Here is a 13974-nt window from a genome sequence, read left to right on the forward strand (position 1 = left end):
AGAAAGAAGTCTAGAGCAGTCTACTTCTCCGTTCAGTAGTTTTGCGATAAAAGTTGCCTGTTGAATTTTACGTCGACGATCCAGCGTGTCTAATCCTAGCAACCTTCAGCGATCAGTATAGGCAGGCAAATTATGCGGGTCTCTGCAGGGTAAATTTCGTAACGCAAATCTAATGAACTTGCGCTGCACACCTTCGAGGCTCAAGCTCCACGTTAGTTGGTGAGGGGTCCAAACAACTGCAGCATTTTCCAGGATAGGTCGTACAAGTAAGCAGTAGAGTGGGTTGTATACCATTTCACCGAAAACCATTTCGCGGAATGTACTATTTCGCGGAATATCATTTCGCGAAATTTATGTTTTGTTTTTATCTGTATTAACGAGATTTTTAGCCCTAGGCTAGTTCATCTCGGGACCCACGCTTTACTTCCCTTCCGAAGGAAGAACTCACAATTTGTGAGTTTGTCGGGAGTGGGATTCGATCCCAGGTCCTCGGCGTGATAGTCAGATGCTTTAACCATCCCACCAGGTCCGCTCCTCGCGAAATTTAATATTTTGCATATAATTACACAGCGCAACATTTTTTTTGTCTCAAAAGCAAACTTATGTGTCTCTAACAGATTTTGGGCCGCTGAATCCGAATCCAGGGTCAGATTTGCTCCAACACGTCACAGTTTTGATCTATACCTCAATTTATAGGGCAAAATATACGATTTTGGGCTTTTTTGACTGCAAACCATTAAGCTTGGAAATATTTTTTTAAGCAATCAAAAGGTTAATTGGTCAATTAACATCTAAATTAACGACTCATGCAAAATATTTCATTTTACCTAATCACATTTGATAGATTTAAGCATTTTATGTTAGTATGATAACTTGCATGCAACTTTTGGAGGATGACTTGTATGGGAAATATAACATAAATCGCTTAAAACTATGAAATTCGATTTGGTAAAACGAAATATTTTGCATGAGTCGTTAATTTAGATGTTAATTGACCAATTAACCTTTTGATTGCTTAAAAAATATTTCCTTGCTTAATGGCTTGCAGTCAAACAAGACCAAAATATATAGCATATTTTGGCCTTAAAATTGAGGTATAGCTCAAAATTGTGACGTGTTAGAGCAAATCTGAGTCCGGATTCACATTCAGCGGCCCAAAATCCTTTGGGGACACATAAGTTTGCTCTTGAGACAGACAAAAAGTTAATTTTTGTTACGCTGTGTTATGGAACAAGTTATTTTCTCTGCTTAACTTCACTTGCTCCAACACTGATTCATGCACAATCATAATCAACTTTGCTCTGGGATTGTATTAACTGATGCTAAATCTGATACTTTTCTTAAAAAATATTTGCTTTCTTTAATTCGTAGGCTGTTCTTAAGAATTCTGAACGTCAGGTCAAAGAACATTTGGCCGAATGACCAACAAGCCATCGTTTTCACATAAATTGAACTTTCAAGCGCTAATATTGCTAGCAACATCACAGATTTTTCCTTCTTTAAAATCAGACTGTTCTATCCAGTAACATCTACTCTACAACGTTGTTGTTTGGCGAACGAATTGCTAAATGTTTCATCATTTAGCTTATTTTTTTATCAAAGGCTGTTCATGTGTTGAGCAGTTTGCGGCGAGGAAATTGATAACTTTATAGAATCTTTGACCTTCTTTCGATAATAGACTGTTCTTTCAAGTTACTCTGTTTAAAATTTTTGCTGGCGATCAAACTGGTAACTTGAGTGAGTTTTTTGGTAGCTAGGCAGCTGACCCTACTGTCCTTATCCTTCCTTAAATCAAGAGCTGTTCTTTCGAGTTGCACTGTTATGCTATTTATTAGCGGTCTCACTGTTCACTTCGTAGGAGATTTGTTCTTCTTCTTTAAATAGGCTGTTCTTTCAAATAACACTTGCTGGCGAACAAACTGATATCTACATCAAGATTTTTCCTCATTTTTATAAAAGGTTGTTTATTTAAAAGTTGCAGTGCTACAGTGTTGTTTGATGACCCAGCAACTAACTAATTCTAATCTTTCAAGGCCTGTTATTCAATTGGTTTAACATCTTTTCGGCCCAGTGATTATTCGACCTAATGTCCATTCAGCCTAATGTCCTTCGGCCTAATGGCTCAGCATCAAATTATGAATCTGAACCTGCTTCTCAGTTTCCACACTTTTACCCTTATTGATTGAAAGCAGTATATGTCAAAATTTTCCTATTTGTAAGGAAATATAACCCTTCAGCCAAGTAACACTCCTTAGTGATAACTTAACCAGCCTTCTGTGTTTTAACAAATATATCTAGCTTATACTTGTATAATAGAAATAATAATGATTGTCATTTTTGTGTCATATGTTTTTCCATCTTTCAAACATATAATGTTATTTTTAATAGGAAACTTGTCCTTCTTCTAATCAAAGGCTGCTCTTTCATAAATATTACGCATTATACTTTTTTTGGAATAAGAACTGCTAAATTTATATTATCAGAGAATTTCCCTTCTTTCATTAATAGGCTGTTCTTTCAAAGTTTTCTATTACAAAAATTGAAATATTTATATGGAACATTTCATTTTTCGCTTGCTGATTAATTTTGAATCTTATCAATTAAATTTTTCTCTCTCATTAACGTTTTTCCGCGGAACGGTACTTCCGCCAAATGGTTTTCGGCGAAACGGTGCATTCCGCGAAATGGTACATTCCGCCAAATGTCATTCCGCAAAATGTTACACCGCGAAAAGGAATTCCGCGAAATGGTTTTCGGCGAAATGTTATACAATCGTAGAGTGCTATGAGGCAATAGGGCACTGCATTGTTTTGATTTTGTATGGGATTTTGACGTTTCTTGGCCTTGTTGTTTACAAAATTTCTGTAAGAGTGAAAGAGAAGGAGAGAATTTCATGCGGTGCCCTATACGGATCGGTGAAATCTCAGGAAATTTTTTCGAAATAAATCCCAATTGTCGGTTCGCTTTGGCAATCACATTCGAACGATGCAGATTGAATGTGAGTTAATGATCCATAAGGACGCCCAGGTCACTGAAACTTTCCGTTCGTTTCAAAACAACGCCATTGACGGAGTAGTCATGTACAATCGGTCGAGCAGTATGGTGGAAGGACATGACCATGCATTTGGGAACACTCACAGTTAGACGGTCTCGATGGCACCAGTTTACAAATATATTCAGCAGCGATTGTAACCGAATACAGTCTTCAGCAGTGCGCACGATAAAATATAGCTTCAAATCAGCAGCATAGGCGAGTTTGCAACCAGGTCCAAGAAGTAGCAATACATCATTGAAAAACAACAGAAACATGAGTGGGCTTTAATTACTTCCTTGTGGAACACCAGATGAGTTTGTTAAGCTTGATGACGAGCAATAATCAACTTTGACTTGGAGCGTTCTTCCAGTTGAATAGGAGTGAAACCACGATGATAACACTAGTTTACAGCATTTTTGAACTCGGTAAGCTGATGATCATTTTTGGTGTAGAATCATGCCCTGAGTTCGAAAACGTGAAGGAAAAAAATTACAGTAGAGCGGAAATTTTTTCGACTTTCCATAATAGGTTGATGATTTGAAATCGATTTTTGTTCTATTTTTAAGCAACGTCACTCACTTCACACATCTCATTCTCCGTAATCAATGTTCCGATTGAGCTGAATTTTTTACTGTAACTTGGCTACATATAATATGTCAAATAAATGTTGAGAAAGAATTTTTGGAGTGTTTTTTTCTTATTGAGAAAAATACATTTCTTCACATATTTTTGGAAATTTGGCTAAAATTTAAGGAGAGTGTCCCTAAAACTCGCCAGTATCTTGAATTTCATCAATCTGAAGCAAAACCTGCATTCAGATGATCGAATGGTATTGTATTCAGCTTTTAATTAATGAAAAAAGATTTGAAATTTGTTGAACAAAACGCAAGATATTTGAATTTTAGTAAATTCCATATTTTTAAAAGTTTTGAAACTCGATATTGAGCTAAAACTCAAAAACTGCTCTACTTAAAATTTTTTGAAGAACGGTTTCGAAATCAGGGCTAAATTGTACTTAAAAAATTTTGATCGTTGACAGAAGTTCACGACTTTCGTTTTATTTTGTAAACTAGTGTAATCGGTTCGATGTGCCTAGCTTGGTCAGTTTCGCCAACAGGATAGTATGATCGATCGAATCAAACGCTGCTTTGAGATCGGTGTGAATGACATCTACTTGAGTTTTGTTTTCAAGCTGTTCAAAGCACGTCGCACAGAAGTCAAGCAAGTTAGTAGCTACAGAACGCCCTGGCCTATAATGCTGATCTGCAGAAACATAGCGCTTAGCCTGTTCCAAAACCACGTTGCTCACGATGATCTCGAATAGTTTGGATGCGGCAGAAAGGTTAGTGATTCCTCTGTAGTTCTTGACATCGCGTATTTCGCCCTTCTTGTGAATCGGAACCATGAACGACTGTTTCCAAATCTTTGGGAAATTGGAATCCTCAAACGATTGATTGAAAATACGACAAAATGGTTCAGCCAAAACTCCAGCACAGCGACAATACACGGCCGAAGGAATCCCATCCGGACATGGTGAGGAGGTGCACTTCAGTCTTCTTGCCGCATTCGACCCCGAGGCTCACCGCAGCGTTTTCCATTCGGCGGGTGTTGAATCGGGGCCGGATCACAACGTCTGAGGCCATACTGTCCCGGTCGTTAAGTCGCGTTTTTTGCGAAATAACGTCCGAAAGTTTGGATGCGTAATAATATCCTATGTGCCTTCTTTCCTTGGACTTCGTGACATATCTACATGTTTTTACGTTATGCACCGTAAAAATGCGCCATAAAGTCCTGGGACATTGCCATGCCATGTTCTGAAACTGGCTACAATTATCATCTCATTAATAGGTTACACCTTCATGAGCACAGCGTGTGCGTGAGCGCTGAGCAGGAAACCAACTCCACGGTGACGAGGAGTGTGTTCACCAATTTGACCCGATGCCAATCTGTGTTCCCCAAAGTTAGGCCAATGGACTTCGTTCAGTCCTAGTATCTCGAACTTCATACGGCATGCCTCATTGGCTAGTTGTGTCCCTTTTTGTAACTTTTTGTAATGGTTTTTTATTTGACTTCCTTGGGTTCTTTCTGTACAACTTCAAGCATCCTTTTCTGCATCCGGTAATCGTATTTTCGTCTTGTTGAAGCAATGATTTGGCGATATGTAGTTACATTTTTAGGGAAATTTTCAGTCTATTTTAATCTAGATGTGACTACAGTCACTATATATACAGTCTAGCTGGCGGATAGTACTATCAGAGCTAATTCGATCGGAGACAATTGAACTGTACATTTCGAGAAACCTTGAATGTGAGGGGAGTGCGGGGAGTGTGGTGGACAGAGACGGCCGGATATAAAAAAGGCAATAAACGGACGCGAGTACTTAACAAAATGCGATTTATTTGGAGTCCGAATTTAGCGCGTTGTTACACGTAAGAACTCTCACTTCGATCTGCTTGATTGTCTCCTATCTACTCTCGTCGTCGTTTATGCTGTCTTACACTCAGAAATAAAAGTATACACGGAATTACTATTATTTATGCATTTTGTATCCGCATCTCTCTCACTCTCTTTCTGTTTTCATGCTATCTGCCGTTTAGCCTGGGTTGAAGAGAAGTGTTTCGTCAACCCAGGCGATGCACCAGATAGCATGAAAACAGAAAGAGAGTGAGAGAGATGCGGATACAAAATGCATAAATAATAGTAATTCCGTGTATACTTTTATTTCTGAGTGTAGTGTGAGTGGCTACCAGGGGTGTGCCAGTCGCCACAGGAGTGTTGTTTCCAAAAAGATAATAAATTTATGAAAACAAGTGTCTGTCGAGAGCTTGAACTTTTTCAAGTGTTGGCAGTATTTTTGGTTAGATACTCCAGTTGTAGGTTCTTAGGGTTTTCTATTCGCTAGGGCTAGATTGTCTGTAGATGTGACACGTCTGTGTGTTTCATAACCTGTGTCTTTCTAAATTTTATGCAACCGAGAGCGTTACGTTTGAGTGTAAGATTTTAAACGCTCACAATTTCATTCCTACTTAACAAATTGCTATAAAAATCAGTTTACAAGAGAAACGCAATTCCCTCGCGTTCGGTGGACCTGCAATTTATAGCGTTTGGTGGACATGAAAGTCATTAGGGGTACTCACTAAACAGATTAAATTGCTGCGTAAGCCATGATTTTCTGCTTATTTGAAATGTTTCACGATTTTGCGAATGAAATAATCAAAGATTGCCTTGGTGATCGCGACGTTTAATCAGTTTAATCAGTTTACGCTGTTAAGTGAATCCCCCTATTGATAAATAGTTGAAAAATTGCATTAAAGTTAGACATCGATTAAGTTAACTTGAATTTATGCATGCGTATTCTTAACTATTTAGGGTGGGGCGGGGCAAGATGGGTCGCGGGGCAAGATGGGTCAGTGCCATTTTCGGGCGCATTACTCATGTTTTGATTATGTTAATAATTTTGTTAGATGACCAGCATGAATATGGGTCCTTCCACACCAAGTGTACACACCGCGTGTTATCGAACATCACCGATTTCGACCAAATTTTGTTGGAATGTTTGTTTAAATGGAGGAAGAAAAAATCCAAATTTTGGTGCCGATCGGATCACCCCTCGGCCCGTGGCAGCACCCCTCGTCTTTGCCAATTCAAGAAAAATCCAAGTTTTCCCTTCCTTTTCTTAATTTATAGCTTTGAAACTATAACATATACACATTTGTGACCTTCGGCTTTTTTGAAGAAAATTGTTGGAGGAATCCAGGAAAAATATTACTTTTTTGATACAGTGTTGCCAAATATCTTATTTTTCAATTTTAAAATTTAAAATCGATTTTTCGTCGAATGAGTATATTTTAATTTTAAAAATTTTGATTCCATCGTGTTTATCAGACATTTTCCAGTCGAAAAAGCTTAACTACCCGAGGTCTTTCTGGCCGTTCCAGAGATAAAGCGTTTTTAAGCTTGAAAACCGTTTTTCTCTAATATGTAAAACTAGCTGTACCCGGCAAACTTTGTCTTGCCTACTGCGATTTTTGACGTTTCAAGTCCCTAGCCAAGCGCCCAAGTCCCCGTTCAAATGTATGAAAACCCGATTTTCAAAAACTCTCAATTTTCCCATGTTTTAATAAATTGCTAAAGTTTATAATTTATGTATTGTAATCCTTATTTCAATTGAAATTCTACCTATGTAAACATTAAGGTTGACGAAAATGTTGCCAGACATTTTAATTTTATTGTGAAAATCTACATGAGAACTATCAAATCAAATTATCAAGCAAGAATCATAAATTCCTTTTTTACAATTTTATTGCTATTGGCAACACTGAACCTTGATAGTTTTCATTTGATGTGCAACTTTTTATTCTTCGAACAAACCTTTAATAAGGGCAGTGGTGAATTCAAATGTTCACTGAAATTTATTCATGGTTCAGAATTACGCAAATTGATTCCGACTATTCTTGGTGTATTTTTAGGATTTTTAGCTTTTCAGTCCGATTGTGAGATCAAAAACAACCTTATGTTCTCATACTCCGACGTTTCGTATCGGATCTTGGGAAAGATCCCATACGGATCGAAACGTTGGAGTAAGAGAACATAAGGTTGTTTTTGATCTCACTATCGGACTGAAAAGCCAAAAAATCCTAAAAATAAGTTCAGAATTACGAAAAACCATTCTGGATAACATGTTATTCCTTAACGTACAAGTTGCTATTCAATTTTTTCTGTTTATCCATTGTTTTCAACTTGTACGGGGAAAGGAAAGTTCCCAAAAATGAGTTCAGTTAACTTCATTAACTCGCATACAGACAAATTACTCAAGGATGCAGAAAGAGCTCAAAAGTTAGTTTAAATGTAAAAGTTTCACGAGAAGGATTTTTGAGTGCCCGTAGAGTTGCATTGTTTCGCACATGAAAAAGGATCAAGCGAAGGATTAGATGGTACATTTAAAGGACTAGCAACCCGGGAGTGCGTACAAGGTGTAATTATCCAGGCACCTAAACAACATTGAGATTGGTTAAAAATGAGTAAGTGACATAGTATTGATAGTTGAGTGATTTGAACTGGCTGTTGGGTAAAAAGAACTTCTATTCTAAGTACTCTGTCTGTATGTGAGTTAATGAAGTTAACTGAACTCACTTTTGGAAACTTTCCTTTCCCTGTACAAGTTCAAAACAATGGATAAACAGATAAAAAAAATTGAATAGCAACTTGTACGTTAAGGAATAACATGTCATCCAGAATGGTTTTTCGTAATTCTGAACTTATTTTTAGGATTTTTTGGCTTTTCAGTCCGATTGTGAGATCAAAAACAACCAGGGGCGTACAATTTCGTTTCAATGATACACTTTCATGCAACATTTGAATGAGTCACTTCAAGTGTTTCATACATTTTTCTAATGACTCGGTCGTTAAAAAAAACTTTTCCACTCATCGTAGCACTCGGTAGTCTCCCACCCGGTCGCATTGATTGTGCTTCACCCGTCAGAGCATTAGTGTCTCACTGGTGCGCGCTAGTCTCTCAATGGTCACGGGCGCCGGTTAATTGGATTTAAGTGGTCGAATTTGTTATCCTCTTTCATAAAACATAATTATCATTCTATTGGCGTGCACCACTATTTAAAAATGTGGTTTAAATAGTGTTTTTAGCATGTTGAAGTATTTCAATGACTCATAAATGAAACGAAAATCCAAGTGTATCATCCCATGTTTCATACACACTTGTTTCTGTAGCAGCAACGAACGAGTGTGTTGCTGGGTGAGAGATGAAGCATCACAGCAGTCCGTTCGCATGGGAAACGATTTGCTACAGTCGTCGTACGTCATGTTTTCCTTTCGAAATTGCACGACCCTGAAAACAACCTTATGTTCTCTAACTTCAACGTTTCGATCCGTATGGGATCCTTCTCAAGATCCGATACAAAGCGTCGGAGTATGAGAACATAAGGTTGTTTTTGATCTCACAATCGGACTGAAAAGCTAAAAAACCTAAAAATACACCAAGAACAGTCGGAATCAATTTGCGTAATTCTGAACCATGAATAAATTTCAGTGAACATTTGAATTCACCACTGCCCTTATTAAAGGTTTGTTCGAAGAATAAAAAGTTGCACATCAAATGAAAACTATCAAGGTTCAGTGTTGCCAATAGCAATAAAATTGTAAAAAAGGAATTTATGATTCTTGCTTGATAATTTGATTTGAGACAAAAGTTCTCATGTAGATTTTTACAATAACATTAAAATGTCTGGCAACACTTTCGTCAACCTTAATGTTTACATAGGTAGAATTTCAATTGAAATAAGGATTACAATACATAAATTATAAACTTTAGCAATTTATTGTTATCCATTCTAATAAATCCATAATTGATAAACTGGCAACACTGTCATATTATTATTTTTACATAGTTTTCTATTCTCCTTGGTCTAAATCAGCCTAAATCACATTTAAATTGCATCGAATAATGTTTTCTTAGCGAAACTTGTAAATTGGACTTATTTTACATATTAGAGAAAAACGGTTTTCAAGCTTAAAAACGCTGTATCTCTGGAACGGCCAAAAAGACCTCGGGGAGTTAAGCTTTTTCGACTGGAAAATGTCTGATAAACACGATGGAATCAAAATTTTTAAAATTAAAATATACTCATTCGACGAAAAATCGATTTTAAATTTTAAAATTGAAAAATAAGATATTTGGCAACACTGTATCAAAAAAATAATATTTTTCCTGGATTCCTCCAACAATTTTCTTCAAAAAAGCCAAAGGTCACAAATGTGTACATGTTATAGTTTCAAGGCTATAAATTAAGAAAAGGAAGGGAAAACTTGGATTTTTCTTGTATTGGCAAAGACGAGGGGTGCTGCCACGGGCCGAGGGGTGATCCGATCGGCACCAAAATTTGGATTTTTTCTTCCTCCATTTAAACAAACATTCCAACAAAATTTGGTCAAAATCCGTGATGGTCGATAACACGTTTCCACTTTTTCTCGGTCACTTCATATGGAATGACCCATATACAAAAGTTTGGGGCATTCATTGAAAAATTATTCACTCTCATTGGAAATAAAAAATAAAATGGTTTTAAGCCATTTTTCTTATGCGATACATTCCATATAATCTCCATATAAACGGTTGTGGGGCAAGATGGGTCACCTTCAATTTTGTACGTATTTCTGAAGCATTCAAAAATTATTTATTTTTTATTACAAGACTATCTCATAAATGACTTCAATCAAGCGGAATGAACGCTCAAAATTATAACATGAAATTATGATATTTTTTTTAGTGAAAACATCGATTTTCAAGTCGCCGTAGGACCACTCAAATCGTAAAGTTTTTTATATTCCAAATAAATTTATAAAATGTTTACTAGTAGCTCTTGTTTACTCAGTATGGATATGGAGCATATATGAATGCGGAATAAATCTTATATTTGGACGTTTTTCGTTGAGAAAATGTGAATTACTTGAAAGGTGACCCATCTTGCCCCGCACTTTTTTCACGGCGCAAAATCGATCACTTTTTAAAACTGCTTGTTTAACATCATATTTTGTATTTAACGAACTTTTTATCGACTTTTAGTATAGCTAACTAGTGTATTAAAGAGTAGCGGACGAATACAAGCCAGTACGATTTGTATTTACAAAGTTATGGTGATCCATCCTTAGGTGACCCATCTTGCCCCGCTCCACCCTACCTGCTATTCCTCCAAATAACTCAATATTATAAATTTTAATATTTCCAGGTTAGCGCCATCACCTGAGCATCTTTGAAAAATCACAAAAGCTGTGCCAATTTTTGTAGAGAAGTATTTCGAAGCATTCGAACAAAATTACTCTCTTTTCAGATCACATATTCCGTCAAGGCCAGCCGTGGTAAGCTGTCTAACCGTGCCTTAATCCTAATTTCATTTCAGCCTATCGGATCAGTTTTGCACAATACATTTTTCACTACGTCTAAGCTGGTTTTGCACATCCCTTCTCGGTGGTACACGCCTGGATCCTCGAGGCAGTGAACGTGTCTGCGTTTTCATCACAGGGGTGGGCTCACCGTGGTGGCAACACGTCCTGGGGACTGTCCAGAGCGAGAGAAACCTTGATTGAGGAAACGAGCGTGCGTACGTTCAGGGGGAGTCCAAGCAACCCAGAACGAGAGACTGAGAGCTTCAGGGCAGCGTAAGCCTATATGATTTTTTTCTTCTTTTTCTTTCTCGTTTCTTTTTTACCCGTGTTCGGTTCAGGCCCCTGATACCGATGATCCTGGATCAGCACTATATCAATCTGAAGTCACAGGTGATAAAAGCGGAAAGACGAGTTCTCAAAGAGCTGGGATTCTGCGTCCACGTGAAGCATCCTCACAAGCTGATTGTCATGTACCTGAAGTACCTGGAGCTGGAGAAGCATCAAAGCATGATGCAGATGGCGTGGAATTTTATGAATGATTCGTTTCGAACGGATGTTTTCGTGCGTTACCAACCGGAGACAATCGCTTGCGCCTGTATCTATCTGACGGCCCGGAAGCTGAACATTCCTCTGCCTAATAACCCCTCGTGGTTCCTAATATTCCGGGTTAGCGAAGAAGATATGTTGGATGTATGCTATAGAATAATGGCTTTGTATAAAAGATCAAAACCAAATGCAGAAACTTTGGATGACGCTGTAGAGAGTCTCAAAAAGAAATACCAAGACCAAAAGAAGAAAGATCGATCGGACACGAGCACTCCGCCTACGGTGATTACCGTTGACCGTAACAACGGGTCCCACAACGCCTGGGGCGGCTTCATCTCGCGAGCTCTCCCCGTTACAGCCGGTGGCGACAACAATGGAAATAACAACACCGACAAGGACAGCAAAAAGTCACACTCAAAGTCGCGATCACGCTCACGCTCGCCACGATCCCGATCGAGATCGCACTCTCGCTCGCGTTCGCCTTCTCGTTCACGTTCCCGCTCAGCATCGCGATCGTCGCGTTCGAAATCTCGGTCCCCCCGGTCGCGGACACAGTCGCGATCGCGGTCTCGATCGCGCTCTTCGCCGACCACGCACTCTCCGGCGCACTACAACGACAAAAGCGGCGGTTCACGGAAAAGCAAAAAGACGCGCCATCGATCGCGAACCCCGTCCAAATCGTCCGGCAAGAAGAAGTCCAAACACTACTCGCGCTCCCGCTCGGTCACGCCCGACTCGCCACCAAAGTACAAAAAGAGGTGAGTTTCTTTTCGGTTTCTAGCATGCCTTAATTTCAGAACGTAACTGAAAATCAAAAGAATTGCTCGTTGTATCAGCAACTTAAATATGCCATGTCACATTTTTCTCTTTTCCAGCGAAAAGAAATACGATCGCCGAAGAGACGACCGGGACAGCCGTGACAACCGGTACATCAACGGAAACGATCGGGATCGCTCGTCCAAGAATGATCGGGACCGGAATCGCGATCGTGATCGTAATCGCGACCACAAGGGCGGCTACGATAGGGATGACTACCGGAAGGACCATCGCAGCGGCGGCTACGGGAACGGCGACAAGCGGGACAAGTATAGCAGTAGTAGCAGTAACCGACACAGCAACGATAGGCATCGATCTTCAAAGCACGACCGGGAACGGGACCGTAGGAGATAAGGTTGTGCTACTGTGGTCGGTTGGATGTTTTTTATCAAGTTGTGGAAATGCCATTTTAAGAGGAATTCTTAGGTTCTAATTGTTTTTTTTGGAAAGAGTTACACAGTGATGATTAGGATATGAACGAACCTTATACGTTTTGTGGGACATTGATCACCAAACGAATAGCTTTGATTTACAAACTTCATATGATATGATCACAGGTTGAGCTTTAATGTGTTTGTTAAAATAAATTGCATTCAAATTGACAACGTATGATGGATATTTCACCGAAGCTATAAATGTGTTTCGGATTTTTTTTTCAATTGAATTGTCTGATTTGCTTCGAGAAAAGACAATTATGCCAGTAGCATTTGGCCTGTGTATAAACTTCTTCATTTCACACTGAGAATAGATCAAATGGAACAAAAATAAAATTACTTGAAATGCGATAGCAAGAGTAGTTATTTTGAAAGAACAAGACGAATGTGATAAATGGGACATTTTATAGTAGATGCTCGTAAACCACATTTTTAAAAAGGATATCTTAACATACATACAATTATTTACACTAACAGCCCAATTAGGATAACACATAATCAACAATACATAGTACGCCACAATACTCGGTTTGTGGCTGTCGCTCTCCAATCAATTTGTCCCCCTTTTTGGAAATGGGACAGATTACCCATTCCTTCCACTCCTCCGGTAACCGTTCGGTTTCCGAGATCATGACTAGCAACCGGTGCAGGCCGGTGGCTAGCTTTACTGGGCCCATCTTGATGAGTTCAGCTTCGAACCATCCTTTCCAGCTGTCTTATTTCTCTTGAACTGCTGGATAGCATCCTTATTCCTTAAGAGCCAGTTCGCGAGAACCGCGACCCCCTTTCCAAAGGAAGTGGAATCGATGTGCCCCGATTGTGCTGAAATTTTCAGGGTATGGTTTTCCATAAAAAAAGATAATATCTGGCCGATTTTCAGATTTTTCCGTTAGGGGGAAGTGGGGTAAAATAGCCCTCAAAGATTTCATGTCTAAAAATAGGTAAAATCACTAAAATCGCAATAACTTCCGCAAAAGTTAACGGATTCAGCTGAAATTTTGGATGGACACTCTACTCCTATGGCACTTCCATTTAAGCCAAGCGTTGGATATTCTTTGATATTGAATTTGAAGAAATAGGTTATTTTCATAATTTTTTTGATGATTTTCAGGGCGCCTGTTTTCGTACCAACAGAACTAGGATGAAAAACTGAGTACTACGTTTTGAAGGATTACCCAAGAGCTTTCATTTGATATATGAACCAGATGCGCCAACTTAAAAACTTTCGAAAAAAAAAATTTTTTT

General features: G+C 38.7%; 1 protein-coding gene across 1 annotated transcript in view; it reads left to right on the top strand.

Annotated features, from left to right (window-relative positions):
• The window catches only part of LOC109623098 (cyclin-L2), a 37606-nt gene extending 24526 nt beyond the window's left edge, over positions 1–13080 (top strand). Inside the window, exons 3-4 of the mRNA XM_062846984.1 lie at positions 11272–12237; positions 12355–13080. Coding sequence (XP_062702968.1) covers positions 11272–12237; positions 12355–12649 — 1261 coding nt within the window. The 3' untranslated portion in view covers positions 12650–13080. The remainder of the gene's footprint in view (positions 1–11271; positions 12238–12354) is intronic.
• The last annotated feature ends 894 nt before the right edge of the window (positions 13081–13974 follow it).

The sequence above is a fragment of the Aedes albopictus genome, chromosome 1 (genome assembly GCF_035046485.1).
Source record: "Aedes albopictus strain Foshan chromosome 1, AalbF5, whole genome shotgun sequence".
Taxonomy (NCBI): domain Eukaryota; kingdom Metazoa; phylum Arthropoda; class Insecta; order Diptera; family Culicidae; genus Aedes; species Aedes albopictus.